Source organism: Mustela nivalis, assembly GCF_964662115.1.
Source record: "Mustela nivalis genome assembly, chromosome: 6".
Taxonomy (NCBI): domain Eukaryota; kingdom Metazoa; phylum Chordata; class Mammalia; order Carnivora; family Mustelidae; genus Mustela; species Mustela nivalis.
The window spans coordinates 51,270,345-51,295,742 of record NC_139025.1 but is presented as its reverse complement, the minus strand read 5'-3'; the positions used below and the strand labels follow the sequence as shown (position 1 = coordinate 51,295,742).

At 34.6% G+C, this 25,398-nt stretch overlaps 1 protein-coding gene across 3 annotated transcripts in view; it reads right to left on the bottom strand.

Annotated features, from left to right (window-relative positions):
- Positions 1-25,398, bottom strand: part of MDGA2 (MAM domain containing glycosylphosphatidylinositol anchor 2) — a 996,453-nt gene that overhangs the window by 428,973 nt on the left and 542,082 nt on the right. For all 3 annotated transcript variants that reach the window (XR_014312926.1, XM_082735224.1, XM_082735225.1), the window contains exon 6: positions 10,657-10,926. Coding sequence is in view for 2 of the 3 variants with exons in the window: in XM_082735224.1 (XP_082591350.1) it covers positions 10,657-10,926 (270 nt within the window). In the remaining variant the exon portion in view is untranslated. The remainder of the gene's footprint in view (positions 1-10,656; positions 10,927-25,398) is intronic.

Below are 25,398 nucleotides of genomic sequence, written 5' to 3'. Positions count from 1 at the left end.
GTCATGAATAAGAAAATAAGAGTAAATTCAAAAAGCTAGTTAACATCACCATTCAGGGCAGCAAAGAAAAGAGACACTCGTTCTAAATATGTAAAGATTCTCATTTTTCAAAGACCACTTTATATGTCACCTTCTTCTGTGGAATTTTCCTATTTCTCCTGAATCAGAATCAACTGTTTCTTCATCTGAGGTTCCAACAGTTCATGCCCATGCTTCTATTGTGGTTATGGTCTTTCTTAGGATTTATGCCTGATACTTTTCTCCCTGTAAATGTAAGACTCTGTGGTTTCAGTGACCACACTCATTCCTCTTCCTGTCATTCATAGCAACTGACACAGATACAGGTTAGAGCAGAAATTTTCTAAATACCTATGAAAAGCATCATTCACATTGATCTAGGTTTAATATCCTGTGGTAAGTAACCAAAAAAATATATAGAAAATAGAATTTTGTTTTAAAGTTTAATGGTTCTTTAATGTTTATGTTAATATGTGTAAATCTGTAGAGCCATGTATTGGTACTCATGCATTTCTGTGGGTAAGTTTGTAAAGAGAAATAAAGAATGATTAAGACAAGAAATGGGTATAGGTTAAGGTGCATTTTGGCAAAATTGAACCATAGATGGTTAGAGCAAAAGTATCTTAGAGTTAATTTACTGCAATTTCTTGGTTGTAGAGAAAAGTAAGCAGAGGTCTGTTTACATACTCATGATCTGATATCTAATTTAAGGGAAGCCAGAACCATATCACAGATCTCTTTCCTTAAATCTTACTGCCTACAGACCATTTAACCCACATGAACTCAGTGAGGTGAATCAGTAGACTTGAGAAATAATACCTGTCATAACAATAGGACAAAACAAAAGTGAATTATTGGGATTTCATCAGGATAGGAAACCTTTGCACAGCAAAGGAAACAATGAACAAAACTGAAAGAAAATCTATGGAGTGGGAGAAGATATTCACAAATAGCATATCAGATAAAGGGCTAGTATCCAAAATCAATATGGAACATATCAAACTCAACACCCAAAAAACCAAAAAATCCAGTCTAGAAATGGGCAGACAACATGAGCAGACACTTCTCCAAAGAAGACACACAAATGTCCAACAGGCACATGAAAAGATGCTGACCATCACTCATCATCATGGAAATGCAAATCAAAACCACAATGAGATACCACCTCACACTGGTCAGAATAGCTAACATTAACAACTCAACTTCACTCATATGTGCAATTTAAGAAACAAAACAGATGAACATAGGGGAAGGGAAGGAAAAATAAAATGAGATGAAAACAGAGAGGGAGGCAAACTCTAAGAGACTTTTAACTGTAGAAAACAGTTGCTGGAGAGGAGTGCGGTAGGGAGGATGGGGTAACTGGGTGATGGGCATTAAGGAAGGCACTGGATGTAATGGGCATTGGTTGTTACATGCAACCGATGAATCATTAAATTCAACCCCTGAAAGAAATACTAAAGTAAATGTTAACTAAGTTGAATTTAAATTAAAAATTTAATTAAGAAAACCCCAAAAGCAATAGGATAAAGAAGACTGAATTAGGAGATTTCAAATTAATATCATTGTTTTAGCCCTATTTTACAACTATAGGGTATACAAAATAAAACCAAAAACCAAAAACTAAAAAAAAAAAAAAAATACATAAAATGCCTTCAAAGAAACTGATTAAATAATTTTTAAAATAATGTTAGTTGAATAAGGCACTTATTTTCTGGATATTAGCAAGTATTGACTTTTACAGCACCACTACCAGTTGGCAGATCTCTTTTCGAGTGGAGTTAAATATGACTTCATCTACCAAGGAGGACAATATAAGCTTTAATAAAATAAAACATATATAACTAAGCTGTCTGTAGATCTTTATGTAAACATAATAATAAGAGCAGGTGGGGCACCTGAGTCACTCGGTCAGTTAAATCATCTGAGCTTGGCTCAGGTCATGACCTCAGGGTCTTAGGGATCCAGCCTGAGTCAGGCTCTGCACTTAGCATGGAGTCAGCTTGTCCCTCTGCCCTTCCCCAGACTCATGTACGTGCATGCACGCTCCCTCTCTCTCAAATAAATAAATAAAATCTTTAAAAATAATAAGAGAGGGCGGTATCTAAACTTCTTTTACTTGAAATTATATTTTGTGATAATTCCTCATGTTATTTCAATGAACAAATTTAAGTTAGATATATCCTATTTATGAAAAGAAACTGAGCTATCTGTATTCAGATGAGAATTACTGAATTTGATAATTTTCATATTTTGTATAGCCCAGATTAATTTTTTTTTAAATAATAATGAAACCATTTCAGAGCTATAAAACATAATATAATAAAATTCTCTCTCTCTGGTGTTTTGGGGAGAGGTAATTACTACAGAATATTAAATTGGGAAAACAGAAATAGAGCATTTAATCTACATGAATAATTGGGACACCTGCACACAGCCGACAGCTTTGCTTTTGGAGAATGTTAAAGATGGTTTTTTATAATTTCAGGTCTTATCATTATAGTTTTTATTAATGAAAGATCATGGAAGAAAACTGTTGATAAATGGAAATTTAATTTGATTAAAATGCCTGAGAAGTACAATGACCTTGTTATTGAAAATCCACAAATAACATACTTTTAAAAATATACTGAAAGCTAAATTTAATCAATTATTTCTAGAAAATTGTCAATTAATTCTAACTTTCTGATCAATGGCTTGAGATAGATCTTTTGACAAAAACAATGAACATACTTTTTAAAGTATAGGTTACTTGTTCTATTCCTTGTTTATATTTTATGCTTTATTCGTGCAGTTATTTTGTATCTTTGTCTTCTGTGATTCAATTGGTCTCTTCTAAGTAATAGAAATTCTTAAAATTCTTAGACATTAATTTGTAAAACAGCCAGTGAAAGTAAAGGAGTCATGCTAAGTCCTTCACAATGCAATATCATTTAGAAAATCATAAACTATAAACACTTTCTTGGTTAGAACTTGGAAGTATGCCCACCATTACCACAGGAGAAAGTGCTGACTAACAAAGACAGAATTTCCTCCAGTTAAAATGATTATATATTTAAGAAAGAATCCCTAGTAAGTCTATGGCAAGGTAAAAATCACAGGAAATAATAAAGGACATTAGTCAGCTAAGTTTGGGAACTAGGGAGTGGATTGCATATTTTTTAAAACTTGACTAAATTTTGTAAGGCACTATAGTACCCTGGTTAAGCCAGTGGCCCTGGAACCATATTGTCTGGGTTTTGATTCTCAGCTTTGCTGCTTAGACAAGGCTTGTCTGGGGAAATTTACTTAACTAGTCCTTCATTAGTTTTACTTTTCTTTAAAATGGGAATCATAATATTTTTTACCTCATAAATATTTTGGAATGATTGAAAAGTTAATGTACACAGTGTGCCTGGTAGTTTCGTACATAGTAAATGTCCCATCAGTATTAACTATTACTATTACGTAAGTGGAACTGATATATTCAACTGTTTATATTTTTTTCTCCTAGAATTTTAGAATTATCCTTTTTTTGGTAATAAGCCTAAAGATCCTTTAGTAATGTTAGCAGTGCTAATATTTGATGTATTTCCAGTAAGTGAGTTCTGAACAAATACATTTGATACCACAATTCAGATTTTTAGAGAGAATTCAGTCATTTCATGTGGATACACGAGAGTTAGTTAAATCAATACTTTTCAGTACAGGGGGTTATGATGTTCCTGGAGGTTACAGTATATTACTGGAAAGTTAGAGAAGTGTAAATTCATGCCTCACTGAATACATATTGACTTCCTCCATAAAGGTTAAATTTATTTCAATATTGACAACATTTTTTCTCTTTCCATATTAGAAATCCGAGATAATAGCCAACAAAAAAAAATGGTCTGAACTATTTCTAAAATTAAAAAAACAGTTTACAGTGTCACTTAGTAGAGACTAGGGGTTCAAGATAGGGGCTGATGAAATTAAGGAGAAAATGGGAACAAAATAAGAGTCATAAGTGAGCTTGAGGCAACATGGGATTTGACGTGAAGAACATGGTTTGTGGAGTACAACACATATTGTGATGCCTTTTAAAAAACATGTCTGTAGATTATTTGACACGCCTCCCTTTGATCCCCTCTGGGAAATAGGACAGCCTTTACCACTCTTAACTATAGGAAATAAACAAAGTTGCTGCAGAGGAGGAGGATGGGGGATGGGGTAATTGAGTGATGGACATTAAGGAGGGCACTGGATGTAATGGGCACTGGGTGTTATATGCAACTAATGAATCATTAAATTCTACCCCTGAGAGAAATAATACAATATATGTTAACTAAATTGAATTTAAATTAAAAATTTAATTAAGAAAACCCCAAAAACAATAGGATAAAGAAGAGTGAATTAGGAGATTTCAAATTAATATCATTGTTTTAGTCCTATTTTACAACTATAGGATATACAAAATAAAACCAAAAACCAAAATCTAAACAAACAAACAAAAACCCAAAATACATAAAATGACTTCAAAAAAACTGATTAAATAATTTTTAAAATAATGTTAGTTGAATAAGGGGCTTATTTTCTGGATATTAGCAAGTATGGACTTTAAAGCACTACTACCAGTTGGTGCATCTCTTTTTAAGTGGAGTAAATTTGACTTCATCTACCAAGGAGGACAATATAAGCTTTAATAAAATAAACACATATAACTAAGCTGTTTGTACATCTTTATGTAAACATAATAATAAGAGTAGACCGGGCACATGGGTGACTCAGTCAGTCACCTTGAATAGAATGCAGATATGACATTGCATGACCTTAGAGCCCAGGTTAAAAGAATCCACACAGTTCTTTGGGTCTTTGCCCTGAGATCCAGTAGAAGTCTGGCTACTTGTGAGCCTGCCGTTTGGAGAAACAATGTAAAGAGACTATTGAGAGTCAATGACAGAGACAGAGACTAACCTAAAGAATTTAGCTGTTTAAACTTTTTAGTTTAGCAACAGATACCTAAATGAAAAGCCTTGAAGATGATTCCAGCCCTACCTGCTTCCTGAGTACAATCATATGAGAACCTGAATTTTTTAGCTAAGACTCTGAACCCCCAGATTTGTGAGCAAAACAATTGACAGCTTCAGTTTTGAGTTACTGTTTGGGGGTGGTTTATTACACACCAGTAAATAATCAGAACAATATGACTTTCATATTGTTATATCACACAGAAGTTTAGTATGATTTAATATGTATATAAAGTTTCTTAATTTAGCTTAATATCATTTAGTACATAACTAGGATATCAGAGAGAGAGAGATGTCTGGAGGGAATGCTTATTATAAGCCAGTAAAGTTGTTAAAGAGATCCATTTACTCAACATGTCTTTATTGAGCATCTACTATATGTTGAGTAATGTTCTAAGTTCTAGGGATACATCACTGAATGACAATGGATAAATTCTTCATCCCCACAGTCCCCATGCAAGATTCAGACAATAAATAAAGAAATATGTGTAAATAGCTCTAAGCAGCTATTTTATAGATATAGAATAATGTGTCTAAAGTATAGTAGATAAAGAATAGAGGGGCATGCAATGATAAGGAGAAATTTGACTTCCATTTTAGGTGAGATGGAAGCCATGGGGAAGAGTTTTCATCAGGAGGATGAGATCATTTCAATCTGATTTTCAAAGTGATTGAAATGGCTCCTATATGAATGTAACTGAGATGGCTACCTGCTGACAAAAATCCATGCCCTCTTATTCTTGAGCACACAGTAAGATTATGTTTCCCAACTTTCATGTCATTGGGTGTGACTGTGTGCCAATGATGACCATTAGGATGTGAGTAAAACTAACACTTATCTGACCCATAAAAGATCTCCTATGTGTGCTCATTTAAGCTCCTTCCCACTTCCAGCTGACAGGGATGGATGTAACACTCAGAGAAACCTTAGAACCCACAGACGGAAGATGGCTGAGACACCATCAACCTAGGGGTCTGAATGAGTGCATGGAAAAGACTCTCCATACCCACACACACACTGATCACACACACAGACACACACCAATCACACACACACACCAATCACACACACAACGCCATCAGCAGCATTATCAACTAGGAAACACCTGAACTTTTTCATGAGAAAAATCTAAAGTGTTCTTATTTCACATAATTATATGTATGGTTCTGTTAGCAGCCTAGTCTACCTCATCTCATAAGTGGATAAAAGAGGGTCTTCTAAAACTGGAGCCAGAGCAGAAAGATGAAGGAAAAGACTATTTCAATCAACTATAGGAGATATACTGATAGTTTACACAAAGGTGGTGACAGTGAACTTAGCAACGCGTAACCAGATTCAGAGTACAGTTTGAAGACAGACCCAACATGGATCAAGATGGCAGGAGGGAAGCCTGTCTATTTCATCTCAGTCCTGCTGGGGAGCTTTCTGTGGGACCAGCTGGATCTCTGAAATATTTTCTTTGAAAATGTACCTGATCTACCTGGGGAAGCCCAAACCTGTGTGGCAACAGGACAGAGGTGACCACATGGAATTTGTGCACTCTCACACAGTTTCCCAGTAAGCATTTCCACTAAACAGATTAGAGTCACAAAGAAGGAGATGCTTGTTGTAGGCTCTGTTTAGTTGTCTGCTTGGAGGAAAGAGAGAAGCCTTCAGCAGAAAGGGGAAAGGACACTGCATGACAGCTTGTACTCAGAGAACGTGGCACTTAAAGGGACTCTCGGGAGATGCCATCACTAGGTCTCAATCTTTGATATACATGGATGTACACTCATCTAGATAGAGGAATCTCCCAAGAGTCCAATAAGATGCCACATAAAAAAGAAAAATGTTTTATATAGAGAAGATCTCTCTACTCCACCCTAAGCTATGGCTGTCAGAACCTGGCGATCAGATCATGGGTGGAGAGGGTGGGCAGGACAGTGGATGATCCACAGACCAAGAGAAAGAAGCCAACCATACCACCAACTCTGCTTTCCCACTGCAGGTCTCTAGCCCAGTGTGGACCCAAGCTGGCCAGGAGAGAAACTTTATATTAAATCAGGTGTGGAGTTTTACTACTATGTTGGATCATGCATCCAAAAACATTGAACTAAATCCATGCTTGTGATTTGAATGTACTGTAAGACTCTCTATTTCTAATAATGAGCATAAATGTCATGGGCTATGCCTGACTTTTCTTCCTGAAACAGGGAAGATTAAGCCACTGAATAAAATTTAAAGAGGCCACAGGAAACTAAAATACAATAATGTCTTGATGACGTTATGAACCATGCTTGTTCAGCACAGTGGTTTAATTCATGACAGATGAGAAATGTGGAAATGACATACTGAACAGGAGTTTGGAAAGCACTGAGTCCAGGCCATGCTACTTTTCTCCTGACTTGGGAGAAATATGGCTCAATCACTACAATTTCTTGAAGAATCCTAAGACAGGGCATTGCAGCTCTATTTCTAAATGCCTAACAAAATATTAAAACATACAAGAGTGCTCTTCAGTTTTGAGCTTGCTTTCTACATGAAGTATTGTCTACATTACTTAAAGTGTTTCCTATTTAAAAATATCAAATGACAAATTCAGAAATATTTGTCAAGAGTTTTGTTCCTGTCTGCCCCCTATGTTCTGATTTTTTTCGTCCATGAATATTCTCAAATTGTAATGGGAATTCTATGCACAAAATATCCCTGGAGAGAAAACCTGGTCTATGGATTTCAATTTAATTACAGATAAGAATGGGGGGGGGAATAAACCTAGGGTTCTATTTTTACTATATCCATAACACCACTAATCTGAGATGCTATAGAGGTCTACAAATTCAGAAGACTTGAAAATAATTTCTTTGATATAATAAAAAGAGAACCATTTTCTTTAACTGAATTCCTTGGCCTCTGTGGCAGAAATCAGATGCCTCACATTATAGCAGCAGTTTCTCTCCCCACATGCAATCTAGGACCCGTTAACCAAGGCTATTTCTATATTCAGTAACATTTTATACAAACTCGATTTTATGAATGATGTGAATGCCACTGCTGAGAGGTCTCACTGGTAATATAATACGGTGATGCAAATGTACGCTTCAGCTAAATTAAAGGCATAAAGATAAATTATAAATTGGGGAAATACATTTTTCAGTTATATGATTTTTTTTTTTAGGTTATTCCTGTCAAAGTTGGAAACTGTCCTTTGTAAGAACACAATGAAAATTGCTAGACAGAATGGGAGAGAGCAGATCGCTTCCTGAGCATGTATGGGCTGTGGCTTGTTAGTCCCATATGGAGGGCGCCTGAGCAACACAAGATATTTTATGCTAGATATTCTGCAGGTTATATAGGAATTCAATGCAATTGCAGATAATCTTCTGGTCTAACGACATTTAAAGCATCTCTTTTCTCTAGTGAATTCCTATTCACTATAAAATAATGGAATGAAAGGTTCTCCATTCCATCCAGGAGTCTTAAAAATAGTTTGGCAATACTTTAATCTCAATTTTTGTAGCAAGATTTGGTAGAATTATATCATGGCTATTTGAGAAAGCGTGTGTTTAGAGGTAAACAAATTAAAAGCAGAAATAATAAACATGGGTGATTTGTACGGTTCTGTTCTTTTTTCTTGAAAACTGAGGTGGCAGAAGAACAGAATCTGGTAACTCACTGAGACAAGGCTTAGAGTAGTCCCATTTCACTGATATTGGTATGGAAGTTAGGAAGGCTAAGATACTTCCATTCAGGGACCCTGTCTTTTTATTTATTACTATATATTATCCCTTTGTATTCTTATCTTCCTTACAGAATTGTAAACTCCTTTGAGGGTAGGGGTTTAGTCACCGATCTTTGTAGTTACCCCAATGTATCCCTTACAGATTTGCTGAGTTGTTAGACTATGGTGGTTGTCCAGTAGAAATCTATAAAATCAACTGAAATAAAGATCACATTCCATTAGTTTTAAAATCCTTATTTATGTTCACATTCAAATATCTCTAAAATCAGAATGTACCTTATGGTCAATACCCTTCTATGACTACTATTAGAAGAGCACAGCTGTGGTGATCTGGCTTGGAAGAAAATCAGAGATAATATTTCTCTATAATTATGAATTATAAACATTCTTAATGAGAAAGACATTGGGTAGAAAACCATAGTCATCAAAGACTGGGATTAAAACAGTTGCATTGGTTCTCAGTGTGAAATTTTAAGAATAATTTAATAATTATTTAATTATTTAATAATTATTTATTAATAATTAATAATAATAATAAATTAATAATAATTTGATAATTTACTTTCCTTTTTACATTTACTAATGAGTGGTATATGGTTTAAAAGAAAACCCAAGTATAAACAGATCTGAAAGACTTCTTTCAGCAACATTCTATTTCATAAGAAAACACTGTGGTAGCTTAAGTGGTGTTATGTTTTACTTTGTAGTGATATATAAAATAATGGCACACCCTGCAATTACTAAATGTTGTAAGGCCCATGATTTTGTAGCAGGTAGCCCATTTTCTAGTGTCTAGATTTGTATCTAACACCCTGCAATATTTTGAATAGAGCATGCTTTTGGTTAAGTAACATATTTCTAAGAATTTGGAGAGTAACAGGTAACAAAAGCACCATAATTCATGTTCACAAAATCACAAAAGTTAATCTCAATATAATCAATTGTGTTTTGCTTCCATTATAATCATCCATCATAAGAAACTTTTATTTGCTGTGAGAAGAGTCCTCTTGGGCATGTGGATATCTATTTTAAATTTAGAGCCCTTGGCGTCCATCCTCCATCCCTAACCCAGGACCATGCCAGGTGAAGTGAGACATGCAGAAACACAGTCTCCTTGCACCCTAACTTACATCGTCCAAACTGGAGGGATAGCATCTCTTTTACAACTTGCAGCAGCCACACTAAAACATCAATCCTACCGTTGATTTAGCGACCACATTTATGTAAATGCCTCAAATACACTTTGTTTTTCATGAGCTCTGACTTTTCCATGTCTTTTCCTAATCTCAGTCTGTTAAAACTCTACTCAGTCTAAAGAACCTGATGTAAACGTCATTAGATATTTCCTAAAACCTCAGCTAGAAGATACTGTAATTTTTTATATATCTATAGCTTTTGTTTATGCCTCTCAAACACTGTATCATAGGACTATTAATCAAGGTATTTTATTTTCACTAATAGTATAATCCTTGAGTTCAAAGTAATGTTTTATAGATTTCTATATAATCCCACAATTTAGAGCTCTGCTTCTAATAGGGATTCAATAAATGTTTATTAAACATCTAACTGATACATTTGCTAAATTCCTAAACTAATACACAATCTGAATAATAAAGTTTAATGCTCTATGCCACATTTGCATTTTCATGATTTTTTTTTACTAAGAACATATAAAAACTATTCAATGGAATAGTTTCATAATATCATTAAGAATATGTTACAAAAACTATCCAATGCAAATATAAATCATGGTTATTAAGATTGAGAAATTTTAGTATCCATTAGATATCATTCATCAAATATAAACAATTTCCTATGTATTTTATACATGCATGCAATATTTGAGGAAATGTTTTTATATCAAACATTATCTGTTTTGCAGTAGCCTGGTTGATCCAGAAATCAATGTGGTAACACTCTCTAGGCCAACTCACCTCTCACAATGATGTTGGTGGACTTTTTTGCAGGGTTTCCCACATTATTATTGGCGATGCAGCTGTAAGTACCAGCATCTTCTGAGGTGATGGCGGGTATGGTCAATGTTCCTCCATTCAAAACAGTCTTTTCAGGCAGAGTCCCAAAGGACCTGACCCAGGTGAGAGTGGGCGCAGGTTCTCCTCCTGTTGTAACACATACTAATGTTATGGCCTCTCCAGGATTTACAACTATAGGGTCATCCACCAAGAGTTTAATTGACGGAGATGCTAAAAGACATAAACAAACAAACAAACAAAAAATGCACTATTTAGATCTGTTACAACTGGAATTCCACAGCATGCTTTATATTTATTCAAACAATTAAAAAGACATACTCTTTTCCTTTGCCAAAATCTTATTGTATTGATGAAGTTTAAGCCAGATAAAATGGTTACTATATTAATTACATGGTAAAAACCTATAGAAGTGTATTAAGAATATTACACATATAGAGAGGAATTATAATTTGTGTATTCTGAGATTATTGTTCCGAAATCAGGATGACGAGGAGGATTAAAGTTTTTAAACAAAAATCCCTTTCCCTTTGAATGCTGACAATCACCATTTGCTTCTTTCCTTCCAGGTATAAGTATTGCAGCTGTTTAGTCCTTGTATTTTCATGGTAGGGATTGTCAATTATTTAATTTTGGGATCATTCTGAGGTGAAATGATACACTTCTGTACCTGAACACAATGAAGTAAGAGATAAAGGCATAGATCATTCTAGTCTTTTATTAAGCTACGGGCCTAGTTTTTGATCTTGAAAGGCATAACAAAACTATCTAATTCCAATGCAGTCTCCATACTTCATCTCTCACCTCTCCATTCACAAAAGATCTAGACAGTGAGTTCTCATCACCACTGCTTTAAAACAAACAAATGAGAGCTCAAACATAGTCACCAAACTGTGCCTCCTAACCACTCGAATGTTTAGTTTATAATAATCTCCCCAGTAAGAATAGTCATTTGCAATCTTTCAGGTTAAAACATACAAAGATAAAATATCCATTCAAAAAAATGCTGTGTTAGACTTTTCATCAAACACTCAAAATAGAAACAACACAAAAAATATGTATGTTCACAGACAGCATTTTTCTGCTTACATTGCAGTGCTGGTCTCCAACAATGCATCCCTAAAGAAAAACAGGGGGATGCTGTATGCTGGTATTTAATCTCACATATTCAGAGATATTTTATGCCAAAGTCAAAACTGTATTGTATGAAATCAATCCATATTAGAAACGCTTAACATGTTCAATTGTACTATGTGATTTTTTTTTTTTCTATTAACTTCAGCTTAGACTTGGAGAGTGTTTTTCTCAGAATAAAAGGTAAATTCTTGTGTGGCCTGATATTCATCTTCCTTTTTAAAACAAAACAAAACAAAACAAAACAAAAAAGGAGAGCAAGAAAACAATCCCCTGTTATTATCATGGTACTGTGGAACAGGCACGGTTTGTCTGGATAACATTTTTAAATATAATTTTTGCATGTTGGTCCTTCTAACATGATTTTAAGTAATATGGAAGTTTTCAAAGTATCTTAATAGCCCTTGTGAGGTGTTGACTTTAAATTATAAAGATTTATGACTAAAATTAGAAAATGTACACAGTGAAAATAATATGGAAAAGGCACTCATTTAGTAGAAAAGAGCATTCTCTGAAGAGTTAACGTTGTTAAGCTGACAAGAGATATTACTATTTAAATATTTTGAAAACAGATATTATATTTATTGATATATTGCCACAAAAAAGTAAAAGATCTCCCTATAGCCTAACTGAACCTTATTTATACTCTAAACTCTTACAAATGGATTTAGTTAAAATATAATTCTAAAGATTCCAAATTTTATATCATGTTAACCAAGCTCATTTGTTTTACACCATGTTTCAGTAAAATTAAAAGTCCCAAGGTTTAGGCACCATTAAGAGCATATGTTTGGACTATAGAAACATACAATGGTGATATAAACTCATGAAATATTTGTCCCTGAAATTGACTTGTACAAGAAGAATTGTTTTTCTATTAGACAGAAAATATTTAAAGGAAAAAGCTCAAGAAAATTCCAAAGCTCAAACAATAACACATACATAACAAAACCATTGTTCTACCTCTAATGTACTATGCAGAACTATATTCACGGTCATATTTTTAAAAAATCCTCTTTTTGAAAATGGAACTGAAAAAAGAATATTGTCCAACCTTTTTTTTTTAAATATAATTTTTTATTTTTTATAAACATATATTTTTATCCCCAGGGGTACAGGTCTGTGAATCACCAGGTTTACATACTTCACAGCACTCACCAAAGCACATACCCTCCCCAATGTCCATAAACCCACCCCCTTCTCCCAAACCCCCTCCCCCCAGCAACCCTCAGTTTGTTTTGTGAGATTAAGAGTCACTTATGGTTTAATGTCCAACCTTTTTTATTGAAGATGGCATTCATTTTTCTGATTATCGCTGATATTAAAAATACCCCAGGGGCACCTGGGTGGCTTAGTCACTTAAGTGCCTGACTCTATTTTCGTTCAGCTTATGATATCAGGGTCATGAAATCGAGTCCTACATTGGACTCTGTGCTGCATATGAAGACCGCTTGAGATTCTCTCCCTCCCTCTGCCCATCCCCCAACTTGTTCTAATTCAACATTCTCATAGGGCTTTTCAAAGCTCATGAGCAAAAATTGCTATATCTATTTCATCATCTACCTTGCAAATGAATGTTATTTTTTCTCAGTGTCCTTAAACTGTCCAACCATCCTGAGTATGCATTATAAGCTTCCTCTTTAGCACTTACATAGGTGTATAGGAAATGAGAATGAGAAATCTCATTGCATTAAATCATATAGGTAGCTGAGTGTTCAGTAAATGCTTATAACATGTGTTGGTCAGATTATTCTATCACTGTATCAGTATAAACATGTAAGACCACAGAGGTCATCAGTTTCCTTCTTAGTATGAGAAAAACACAGTGTCCTAAAACATACTGCAAGATCTAGACACCCATACATTCTTCACAACAACATGTACGAGAGAGAGATTACTATTCTAAACTCTTTGTTAAGTGATAAAGAAATTTAACACGAATGTTGAAAAGGGGACAAGAGTAACACTGAATGGAGAGAAAGTCCTTAAAAGAATACTGAATGTGGAACCTGTCAAAAGAAACTGCAGTAAACTCTACAACATGCTAAGAGGAGAAAACAGGGATTTCCTAATGTCTGCTAGGATATCCTCCCATGTATCTGCGATCAATAGCTGGTTATGTGAAAATAATGTGATAAGAAGAAAGAAAGAATAGGGAATGAATGGGTGGTGAATGGAGGCAACATTATCCATCAGGAGATAGGCACAAACTGAAATGAATAAAAACACAGTATGAGTTGAAGGAAGGGGGTAAAAATACACATGATTAACTTCCCACTTCTGTTCTATGGCCCCACAATTTTTAAGCTAAAAAATATAAACTAAAAAATATAAAAGATGGCAGACAAACCAAGTCAAGCTTCTATGTGGTGAGACATCACTTAAGCTATGCTTATAGACTCAAGGAATAGAAAAAAGTTTCTCTCAAAAGAACTACTCACTTCACTGAGATGCAGAAACCACCATCTTTTCACAAATTTCACTGAAATCCATTTTCAATACACATTTCATTGAAATACAGGTTGCAGTGAACACGTCACATAATAAAAATGAGCATATTTTAGAAGTCGATTTGAAGACTGAAAATAATCTATACATTTAGTTGGGATAGCATTCAAATATGATCATTGTTGATATATTGATTGATTCTCATGAAGTCCAGGAATGATATCATTTTGAGGAATTCTGTTTAAACAATGCTCCAGGATATGGCAACATTTGAAACAGTATTCATAAATAATCTCTAATTCAGGAGAGAGGCTTTGCTACAGATATCGAAACCAAAATGCATTTTTCATTATGTTAATATTCACACACTGGATATTTCTGGAAATGACTGAGAACACAGAGTAAGTATGCTCCTTCATGGAAATTTACAGAAACGTCTCCTAGAAGAGACTTAGTTGATAATGCCAAACTGGGTTGGCACAACATTTTTTGTTTTATCATTTTTGTTGTTGCTGCTGCTGCTGTTAAGAAGGAATGTTTTTAGGTGTGTTGCTTATTTCCCTAGCAAAACAAATTTCAACACATTCTTTCATTCAATAAGCATTTATTGACCACCTACTATGTATTTAGTCACTGTGATAGGCGCTTGAGATGTACTGGTGGAAAAAAAAAAACAGTCAAAGAATCCCTGCATTCAGAAGCTCACATCCTAGAAGGAAGAGAATCAGCCCTTTTCCCATGACTCCATTGTCTTAAGTGATTTTATATATTTATATCACCTGCCTATTCTTTGAAGTCATGTGCATTTATGATCCCTGATCAAGATGCTTATGCCACATGAGCAAAATGAGTATAGAAATTTGCCAAAAGATATTCATTATAAAACGAAACATTACAAAACGGAACAAATATTATTTACATTTGATTCTAATCATTGAACAAGATAAAATGGAAAAATTAGAAATGCAACTTGTTTTCTTTTTTTATATTCTTTTTAAAATAATTTTTAATTTATTTATTGACAGAGAGAGTCAGAGAGGGAACACAAGCAGGGGGAGTGGGAGAGGGAGAAGCAGGCTTCCCACTGAGCAGAGAGCCAGATGAGGGGCTCAATCCCAGTACCCCGGGGTCATGACCTGAGCAGAAGGTAGATGCTTAATGACCTAGCCACCCGGGCACCCAGGAACTTGTGTTCTAAGGTGAGCAAAAGACAATGAAGTCAAAAGCTTTATTTTAGTCAATAAGCTATGTCAATAGTTGGGATACTAATACATAATGGCCTGATATGTCTTCATAAACTTTGGGAAACATGATGAAAAAGAACTTTAAAACCACATATATCTCACCCCTCAGTCAATAAAACCTAACTAATCTTGCCAAAATGTGAAATATTGGGAAATTTGGTCTCATTCAAGTTTATAAGAATGAGAGCACTCATCTGCTGCTGCAGCCGAATCCCAGAAGGTCGTCACTCATGGAAAGAAAGCCAAGCTTAAAAATACTTCCAAGTAAGAAATTTGCTGTCCAAAGAATTTTCCTGTTCCTTATAGAAGATACAAGGTGCTGAAGAGTACTGCCAGGTTGAAAAGTGTCCTCTTCACGAGATCAGTAGGGCATGAATTCACTATACCTGCTGCCTGGAATTCTCTTCCCATGCTTATCCACCTGGCAAACCAGTGGTCAAGTGCTTTACCATGCTCAAATGTCAGTATCAATTCCTCACTGGATTCCTAGTTTTCTTGTCTAAGACAGTTGAGTTATTTCCTCTTTATATGACCATAGTTGTTTATAGTAACCATCCCTCATGCCCCACTATGACAATTAGAGCTATTACCCCTACCCTTTCACTGTGAGATATTTAGGAATAGGATATGAGGGTGAGAAGGGTGATTTTTTTCATGTTTGTATCAACATCAAACAGAAAAGGATCTCATGAAGAATTAAGTACTCAATAATGTCTCATTAAATAAAATAATGTTAAATTTAAAGATTAGAGAACAAGATGCTCAACATCACTGATTATCAGGTAGCTGCAAATCAAAACCACAATAAAACATCATATCACAGGGTGGCAAAAAAAAAAAAGAGAGAGAGAGAAGGAATAACAAGTGTTTTGGAGGCTCTGGAAGAAATGGAGCTCTCACATTACTGTTGGTGGGATTGCAAATTGGTACAGCTCCTATGGAAAACAGTTTGGATGTTCCTCAAAAAGCTAAAAATAGAAATATTATATGATCCTGTAATCCCCCTATTGGGTATTAACCCACAAAAAGCAAAAACACTAATTTAAAAATGTATATGCACCCCTATGTTGGTTGCATCATTATTTACAATAGCCAAGATAACCTAAGTGTCTATCGCTAGACAACCAGATAAGGAAGTTGTGATATTAATGGAACATTACACAGCCATAAAAAGGATAAGACTGTACCATTTGGGATAACATAGATGTACCTACAGTGTATTATGTGAAGTAAAATAAGTCAGACTGAGAAAGACAAATACCACATGATTTCACTCCTATGTGGAGTTTAAAACCAAAACCAAACCAAATGAATAAACAAACAAAAAGGAGAATCAGACTCAAAATACAGAGGGAAAAAAGTGACTTTTTTTTTTCCATACAAAGGGAGGTGGGTAGAAGTATGGGCAAAATGGGTAAAGGGAAGTGGAAGATACAGGCTACCAGTTATGGAATGAATAAGTCACAAGAATAAAAGGCACAGAACAAGAAATATAGCCAGTGATATTGTAATAGTGAGATACGATAACAGATGGTAGCTACATTTGTGGTAACATATAAATCTGTCAAATCATTATGCTGTATACCTGAAACTATGGTAACATTGTGTGTCAACTATATTCAAATAAAAATTACAATGAAAATTAAGATTAGAGAATAGAAACTTCCCTTAAGTCCCAACTATTCATTATAAAATTAACAACAACAACAAAAATAACAATAACATGAAAGAATGCAACATACGACTCGAAATTTCATGAGTCATTCATCAAAAAATACTAGTTATAAAGACCTGCCAGTACTTTCATTGTTCAATCCATCTAAACTAACCATACTTTATATTACTAACAAGGTGATGACAAGGAATTGCACTATCAAAATTTAGTATACCACTCACATAAAATGAATATAGCATATTATTTATACTTTTTTATACTTAACTCTTTGCTCAGCTATGACACATGCACTACTATTAATAAACTATATGATTAAGCCAAATTATACCCCTGAAACTGAAATAAAGGAAATGTGACCTTTGTCATAAGAGGACAATATATAGATAATCCAATATGGGCCTAAAAAATCAGTCAGGCTGTAAGACTTTACTGTGAGAGTGATACAGTGAAGCAGCAGAACAGATAAAGACGTCTCCTCCTAGACCATCTGGTGTGGATCTCACAGCTATACTGCTGAAGCCTCACCAGAGCAGCAAAGCAAACAAAACAATAATTCTGTTCTGGATACCACAGCTGCTGAGATGGGGGAAGCTGGTATTTCTATAACCAGTAATATAACACAGAGGGATTCATGCAAAGAGGCACTCTCTTACTGGTTATTCTCTTGCTGATCTGATAAAGATTAATTCTTTCCTTTTATTATCCAGCCTGAGGACACCATATTATATTGCTCCATTCTGAATCATTTTATGATTCTATAACTTTATCCTATAGTTACTCTGGCTAAGACTGGCTCCTAGCTAATCTTGAAGAATAATGCTGAATAGATTTAACTCTGCCAGACCTCTGTATGCCCCTCCAAATATCCAGGGGATACTCTTAAATAATTCCTACAGGACTGCCGAGACCAAATTTCTATCTAGATTAGGAAAACACCTGGGCATATAGTCTCCTAACCTTATGACACATCTTATTCAGGTTATTCAAATAACTAAATTGGCTCCAAGATACAGCAAAGATTAGATGGACAGAATTCCAACCTTTAATATGGGCCAGACCCTCTTAAAATACCTTTATATATATGACCTATTTAATTATATGAGGTAGGGGGCACCTGGGTGGCTTAGTGAGCCTTCAGCTTAGGTCATGATCCCAGGGTCCTGGGATCAAGCCCTGCATCCGGCTCTCTGCTCTGCAAGCAGCCTGTTTCCTCCTCTCTCTTTGCCTGCCTCTCTGCCTACTTGTGATCTCTGGTCTGTCAAATAAATAAATAAAATTTTAATTGTATGAGGTAGGTACTACTATTATCCATTTTAGTTATTACCAATCTGGGAAATAGTTTAGATAACTTGCCCAAGGTGACACAGGTAGTGAATTGTGGAGCTGGGGTTCTAATTTAGGCAGTCTGGCTTGAGATGAAGATAAATCATTGTAGATAAACTCCAGAGTGAAATGAACAAAGTTGATAATTTCAAAGTTCTAACTGAATTCTTAATGATATTTATGCCAGAAGATGACTTATAGCAGCCTAACAGAAAGAGGAGATAATATTAGTATCATCCACTACTACATTATAAAAAAAAAGGGCTGGGCAAAAACAAACGTGATTTGCTAGTCAGACTACCAGAAGTTGTCTACCATTCAGAATATAAGGCAAAAAGGACTTGTGAACCACCTAAGTCATAATTATAAAGCTTAAATTCTGAAGTGTTTTTGGAAAAGGCTCTTGGGCCATTGCTCAGAGTGTGATTATTCCTAACATGTTTATACATAACTAAAATGGAATTAGCAATTTAAATTCTCACATTTCAAGGGGTTAGGAGAAGGAAGTTAAACACAGAAAGGCTTCTCAAGATGGGAAAATGGAAAACAACAGTGATAGTTGACAATCTACCAGCAAGAAAAGAGAAAGTTTGAAACAAGTGCATTATTCCATGGCATAGTAAGTATGGTCACAAAGATAAACCACGCCTCCATCTATTTCAACTATTTTTCCAAAAATGCCCAAATAGGAAGGTATAATTTTAAAAAGCAAGAAAAGAAGTAATACATCCATATATTTAGATGTTGGCAAGGCGCAGATAGAGAAATATTTTTGCTGATGCTTCTAAAGTTTGCTATGAAATACTACTTCATGAAAGACAAATGTGGTCGTATTTTGCTGCATACAGTAGTCGAACAAAATTCAGTAAAAAAATCAAATCATGCAAATCATACATATATTCATACATAACACACTTAAGCATTAAAACAGGTACTTACTTTGAAGATTTTATTTATCCATTTGACAGAGATCACAAGTAGTCAGAGAGACAGGCAGAGAGAGAGAGAGGAAAGGAAGCAGGCTCCCGGCCAAGCAGAGAGCCCGATGTGGGGCTCGATCCCAGGACCCTGAGGTCAAGACCTGAGTGGAAGGCAGAGGCTTAACCCATTGAGCTACCCAGGGGCCCCAAGTTAATTACTTTGGATTTTTGAAAGTGGTTTTACAAAACAGACTGTCAGATCATGATTGCCTGAATTGGGTGACACCCAGATTAGTAGTCTCATGAGTTCCTCAGCTCCTTAGCACGCATCTGTTCCCAACCTTACAGCTGGAATTTCTTCTCCATCCTTCAATGGACATGTATGCATTTGAAAATGTTGGAATTAGGCATTTTATTCTAGTAGGTGAGGGTGCCTTAATGAATTGAGACCTGCCCTGGGAAACTCTAGAATTGTGCAGATTTTGTTTTATAAAGGGCTAAGAATGTTTTTAGGAGCTGCTGGCTTTCAAGTGCAGATATATTAAGCATTTTTCTTACTATTACATTTCTATTGATATTCATTCCCCAAAGTTCATTAAGTGAAAAAGGAAAAAGGAAGGCTTAACAAGAATCAGAGCATAATCTGTTAAAAATAAGTGTACTGGAGTAGAGAAATTTGATTTCAAGTCTTGTGTGTGATTAGGAACCATTTTATTGGACTGAATTACAAAGCCATACAACTGTGGTTTACACTGGAGGAAATGACAGTTTTAAACTACAGGCCTTGTAGGAGGTGTCACTACAGTATCATGTTGACATACTGTAAATAGTAACTGCTGCTTAACACTGTCATTATAGATCTAATTCCAACGAGAGTCAATTCAAGTCTAACCATTAAACTAGCTACACTTCTTATCTTGGGATTTCAGACACTCAGAGAATATTTAAATATATTGCTGCCATGTTCTAGGACAATGCTGCTACACGATAAGGGAGGTATTTATTTTTTGAATAAGATAATACTGTAATGTAGCATGTGTAGAAGAACTAAATAAGCTGCACAAAATGGAATGTTGCTTAAGGAAAGATTAAAAGCCAATAAAACCTTTTTAATACTATTTTAATACGAGAGATAAAACATTGACTGAATCACCTCTGAATTCAATACCTCTCTATGTATAAGAAATGTACATAGAAATGTCCTGCCAATATTTTATTTCTCAAAGTTACTAGAAATACAGCTTTTACATTTAGATATTTTCACTATAGATTTCACTAAACCTGCATTTTCCCAATCTACCTGATTACTAGGAGCTACTGAAATTATCTTTTCAGAGAATACAAATACCATTTGTATTTGTATACATTGTATTTGTATACATTGTATTTATACCATTTGTTTTCAATGTTGAATGATTTTTTTATTTTCTTCAAGTTCTTAATATTGATATGTATTGATTTGCCTATTTAATTCTTCAGCAACTTGAAAATTAAATCCATATTAAATTGACTTTGGATCTGTTTATCTATAATAATATTTTATATACCTATATTCATATTTAACATTTTGCTCAGACACATAAAACAATGTTTAACATGCAGACTACTGTATATTCAGTGAATTTTCAGCTTCCTTGAAAAGTAAAATCATATTTCTGTATGGCCCACAGAGTCATAATACTGTACGGTTATCACACCAGATTGCTTTTTACTTACAATTGCAAAAGGAAAAAGACATGAATATTACAATTTTCATCAGATTGAGCTAAAGGTTATGTTGAAAGATAAAGTTGAAAGATATGCAATGAGGCAAGACTAGAGTTTTTAAATATTTCTGATCAACATCAAGAGAATTAGAAAGATACAGAGAATTGGAGTTTATCCTCTTTTCCCCCTTTTTGTTTCCTCTAAGCAAGTGTCTTAGTAGATTTAATCCCAGAGAAATTTAACAAGAATCCATCTTACACTGCTCATTTTCCCAGTAGTTTTGTTCATTTATTTCCTGTGGTGCCTATTTTTTTTTTCCTCCTCGCTTATGTGACAATCGTTTTGAAGGAATTTCTTACCTATTGTTATCTGTTAAGTCAAACTATCTGGAACTGCCTGCATTTTACCATGTAAGAACTAAAGACTTCTTAGTAAAACAAAGCAAACTCGGGTCACTGGATTTTGCTGGAGAGACAGAACACTCCCTAGAAGCGCTTTCCTTGGCTGACTTAAAATCCCACATCTTGCTGGGTTGAGCACAATGCCAAACCAAAGTAAAAACTTAAGGAGCAGCTTCATACAACTGGCACATCTTGTTATGCCAAAAACTTTATACCTGGTTTCTTGAAAGCACCTGCTCTTGTCATATCAGGATATTGGGTGGCATTAATAAAACAAGAGGCCAAGACCATCAGCAATAAATTCCTATTATACAATGGGTCTATCAGCAATCAATACTGCTGACTTCACAGCACATTCACTGGATTAGTGTGTGACTGAAAGACGCAGTCAATAAAATGCTTGAGTAGTACAGGGTGTGATGCTTTAGAAATAACTGCTACAATAGCAAACCAAAAGTACATGTTATGTCTGGACTTAGAATCAAAAGATTGATGTTAATGCATTTCTGATACTCTGCTTGTCTATCATTTCCCATTTACCAGTCTTCTCTCTGCTTCCAGTCTCTGCAACAATACACTAGACACCCTACTCCTACTGTATAAACTACTACAGCGTCACCGTCTTTCTCTGTCTCTTTCTCTCTTCCTCCCCCCCTCTCTCATGTTTCATTAAAATTCTTCAGGAACCAATTGGAACCTTTTAAGTTATGGCCAGTTGTGGCTTCCATGACCCTATGATGGTAAAAGTGACCACAAGGCTACAACTTAGCCACAACACAGAGCCTTAAATCGTATGAGTAATGTGGCTAATCTCATTTAAACTTCCCAAAATGTATAACAAGTTAAAAATGAAATTGATGCTTTTAAATGCCTTGGAGTTTGAGGGAAAAGAGTAGCCAGGGATGCATCCTGTCTTGAGGGGCATTAAAGCCACCCTGCCAGTGATTTTTTTGTTTTGTACAAGTAATATTAAAAGCACAATATTTGCAAAGATTCCCTCAAAGAGGTGCATTCTGTTCAGAAATTATTACTTTCACTTTTTCCTGCATAATAATGTAAGCCCCACATATGAAAGGACAACAGCACAATGAAGTATTAATATTCTTAAAACCTTAACCTTTCTTGCCTGGACCTTAGGGCTCAAGAGTATGTGTGTGTGTAGAGGCTGCATTTACGTCTTTGCAGCTACCTCATTTCATCTAAGTTTTTATTGTTGTTGATGTTATCTTGCTAAATAAAAATGAAATTTTAGAGTGAATGGTGTCTTCTCATCTACCTGAAACCCACCTCAGAGACCACTATCATTATGACTGAGCAAAAATGCAAGTTCAAAGAGTCGTCAGAATTGTTCACAGCGGTGCAGAGTGGGGAGGGAAAGCCAGGATCCACGCCAGGTCTTCTCACTGAAGTTTCTCTATATAGAGTCGCTTAAACCTCTGCATGCACCAGCATTAACGACTGTCATGAAGACTAGTATCTTGTACGGAGGAAGGCTGTATGCTGAATTAGATCACTGGTTTGCCTGGGTTTATAGGATTTTCCAGGACTGGGACTTCCATTGAGTCTAGGACAAACAGGGATGATTGACAACCTGAAAGGTGACTACCTGATATAATCAATTCAAGACCAAGGTGAATAAATAATAGGATAAGGTACATGCACTAATGGAAATTATTGTATTTTCATCATGACAGCCAGTAATCTATAAATTCAAATGTTTCAGTAAATGATCATGGAGGTATCTGTATCACAAATTCTGTATCACAAATTATGAGTTGCAAACTCAAAAACCATGCAACAAGTCTAAAATGCATTTCTAGCAATTTAATTAGTATTTATAATCATGTACTTTTGGGGGGTTTCACTAGAACAAAAGAATCTTAAGAAGTCCTAACCCATGGTCCACAAATCCATAATCTAGAATTAAATCTAGAATTAAAATAAAAAATAAAATTAAAAAATTAATTATTCTCAGAGATTTAGGAATCCTCTTACATCATTTTGGTGTATCTTCACTCAATTTTTTGAAAGAAATATTATAAAACACATGATTTGAACTTTTGTAGTCTTATAAGTAATTTTAAAATTGTTCAACTTAATTACAGTTTAACAGCCTATGAAGAATAGTAACTACTTACAGTTAGAACAATTTTACCAATGAATTATTCTAGATGTTCGCTAAAACACAAATTATTTGATATGCTCCAAAGTATTTTTGTTAAGTTGTGAGATAACATGTCAATAATTTTACATGTCTTTCAATGAATATGACAGCATTTCCTTTCATTTGATTAAAAGTGTTTTTTATTATTCTTCTATTTTTAGACATCTACTGCATCTGGGTTATGAAAGCTTCTGGGAGAGTTGATAGTTGATGAGGGATATTTTATATAAGAACTCATAGTCCCAGAATAACTCTGGATATAACTAACCTGAAAAATGCATTGCCAGGACAACAAAATACGCAGGTGTAGGGAGATCTCAGCAACATGCGAACTTCCTGTTATTATGGTAATAGGATTTTGGAAAATCTGGGTCACCTTGTTGCTCTGCAAACAGTCTCAGGAAGACCAAAGTTGAAACCCCATAATGACCACTGCTTCTGTCCCCAGATTCAGTGCTTACTTATCACCCATATTTTCATATTTCTAAAGATACATTAATGAGAATAGGGCATATATGTTTGATTACCTTTGGAAAAGATGAGCTCTTGGATTAGGAATCTGCTGTAAATCAACCCAATTGTAAGCTTTTTCAATTTTCCTTACATACCATTATCAATTTTTATTTCTGTTAAACATTTTTGCTAACAGTTTAGACAGACATATACCAGAATATGTGTTCGTTTCTATAGACTTTTCTGAGAAATGTTATTTAATTTATCCACCAGTAAAAGTAATTTTAAGATTATGAACTTATTTCAAGATTAGTCATCAATGGTTGAAGCTGTACGCATTATCCTAACAAAAGTCTAAGATTCTTGTCATCATCTCACCACATTTACTGATGGTGCCACTTTATTCTTTCTTTCTATTAGCTAGGTTAACAACCCTACATTTTATATAGCTACTATATATTATATTTATCATGTGCCAGACACTTATTTTAAAAGTTTTTCATTTTATAGCATTTATAGTCTAAAAAACCAAATAAAGTGGGACTTTGTGTTATCCCCATTTTTAGGGAGGGGAAAAATAAGTTTAGAGAAGCGAAATAAATCTCCAAGTTTAGAAAACCAAAAGTTGTATCTGAGGCTTTCGAATTTCAAAATCCATGCTAAAGAGTTATAGGAAAGGTCTCATTCTCTAATGACAGCCCATTAACAATATGTGTGCTCTGTTGGTGTATCTAGTAGTAAATACTGTCATTTAGAAAATCTGTATTATCTAAGATAAAAAAATCTACTAAGGAATTAATGTTCTTAATATATATTTGTGCATGAAATGATGACTCTTGGCTTTTTCTTGTTTTTTTTTTTTTTTCCTTCTGTTTTATCTTCTGTAGCACATACTAACTTCTCCATCACAAAAAAAGAATGAGAAAAAAAATGCATGGGTTCACTGATGTATCATTTCTGATCCTATTTCAATATTTTGACCATGCTTTTAAAAATTCATGATAATACTATTACAAAAGTGATTTCTGTCCCTACCTAAAGTTTTATTTAACTTTTACTGTTGCTTCTTTATCATTCCTCCAAAGATAAAAATAACAGGTTGACAAAACAGTCTCATTAGAGTTATCTTTTTGACATACTACTAAAGAAAGTCTTTTCTCTCTAAACGGTAGATTCATTTTCTACCATTTCTACCAATCTATTTCTATATTTAACA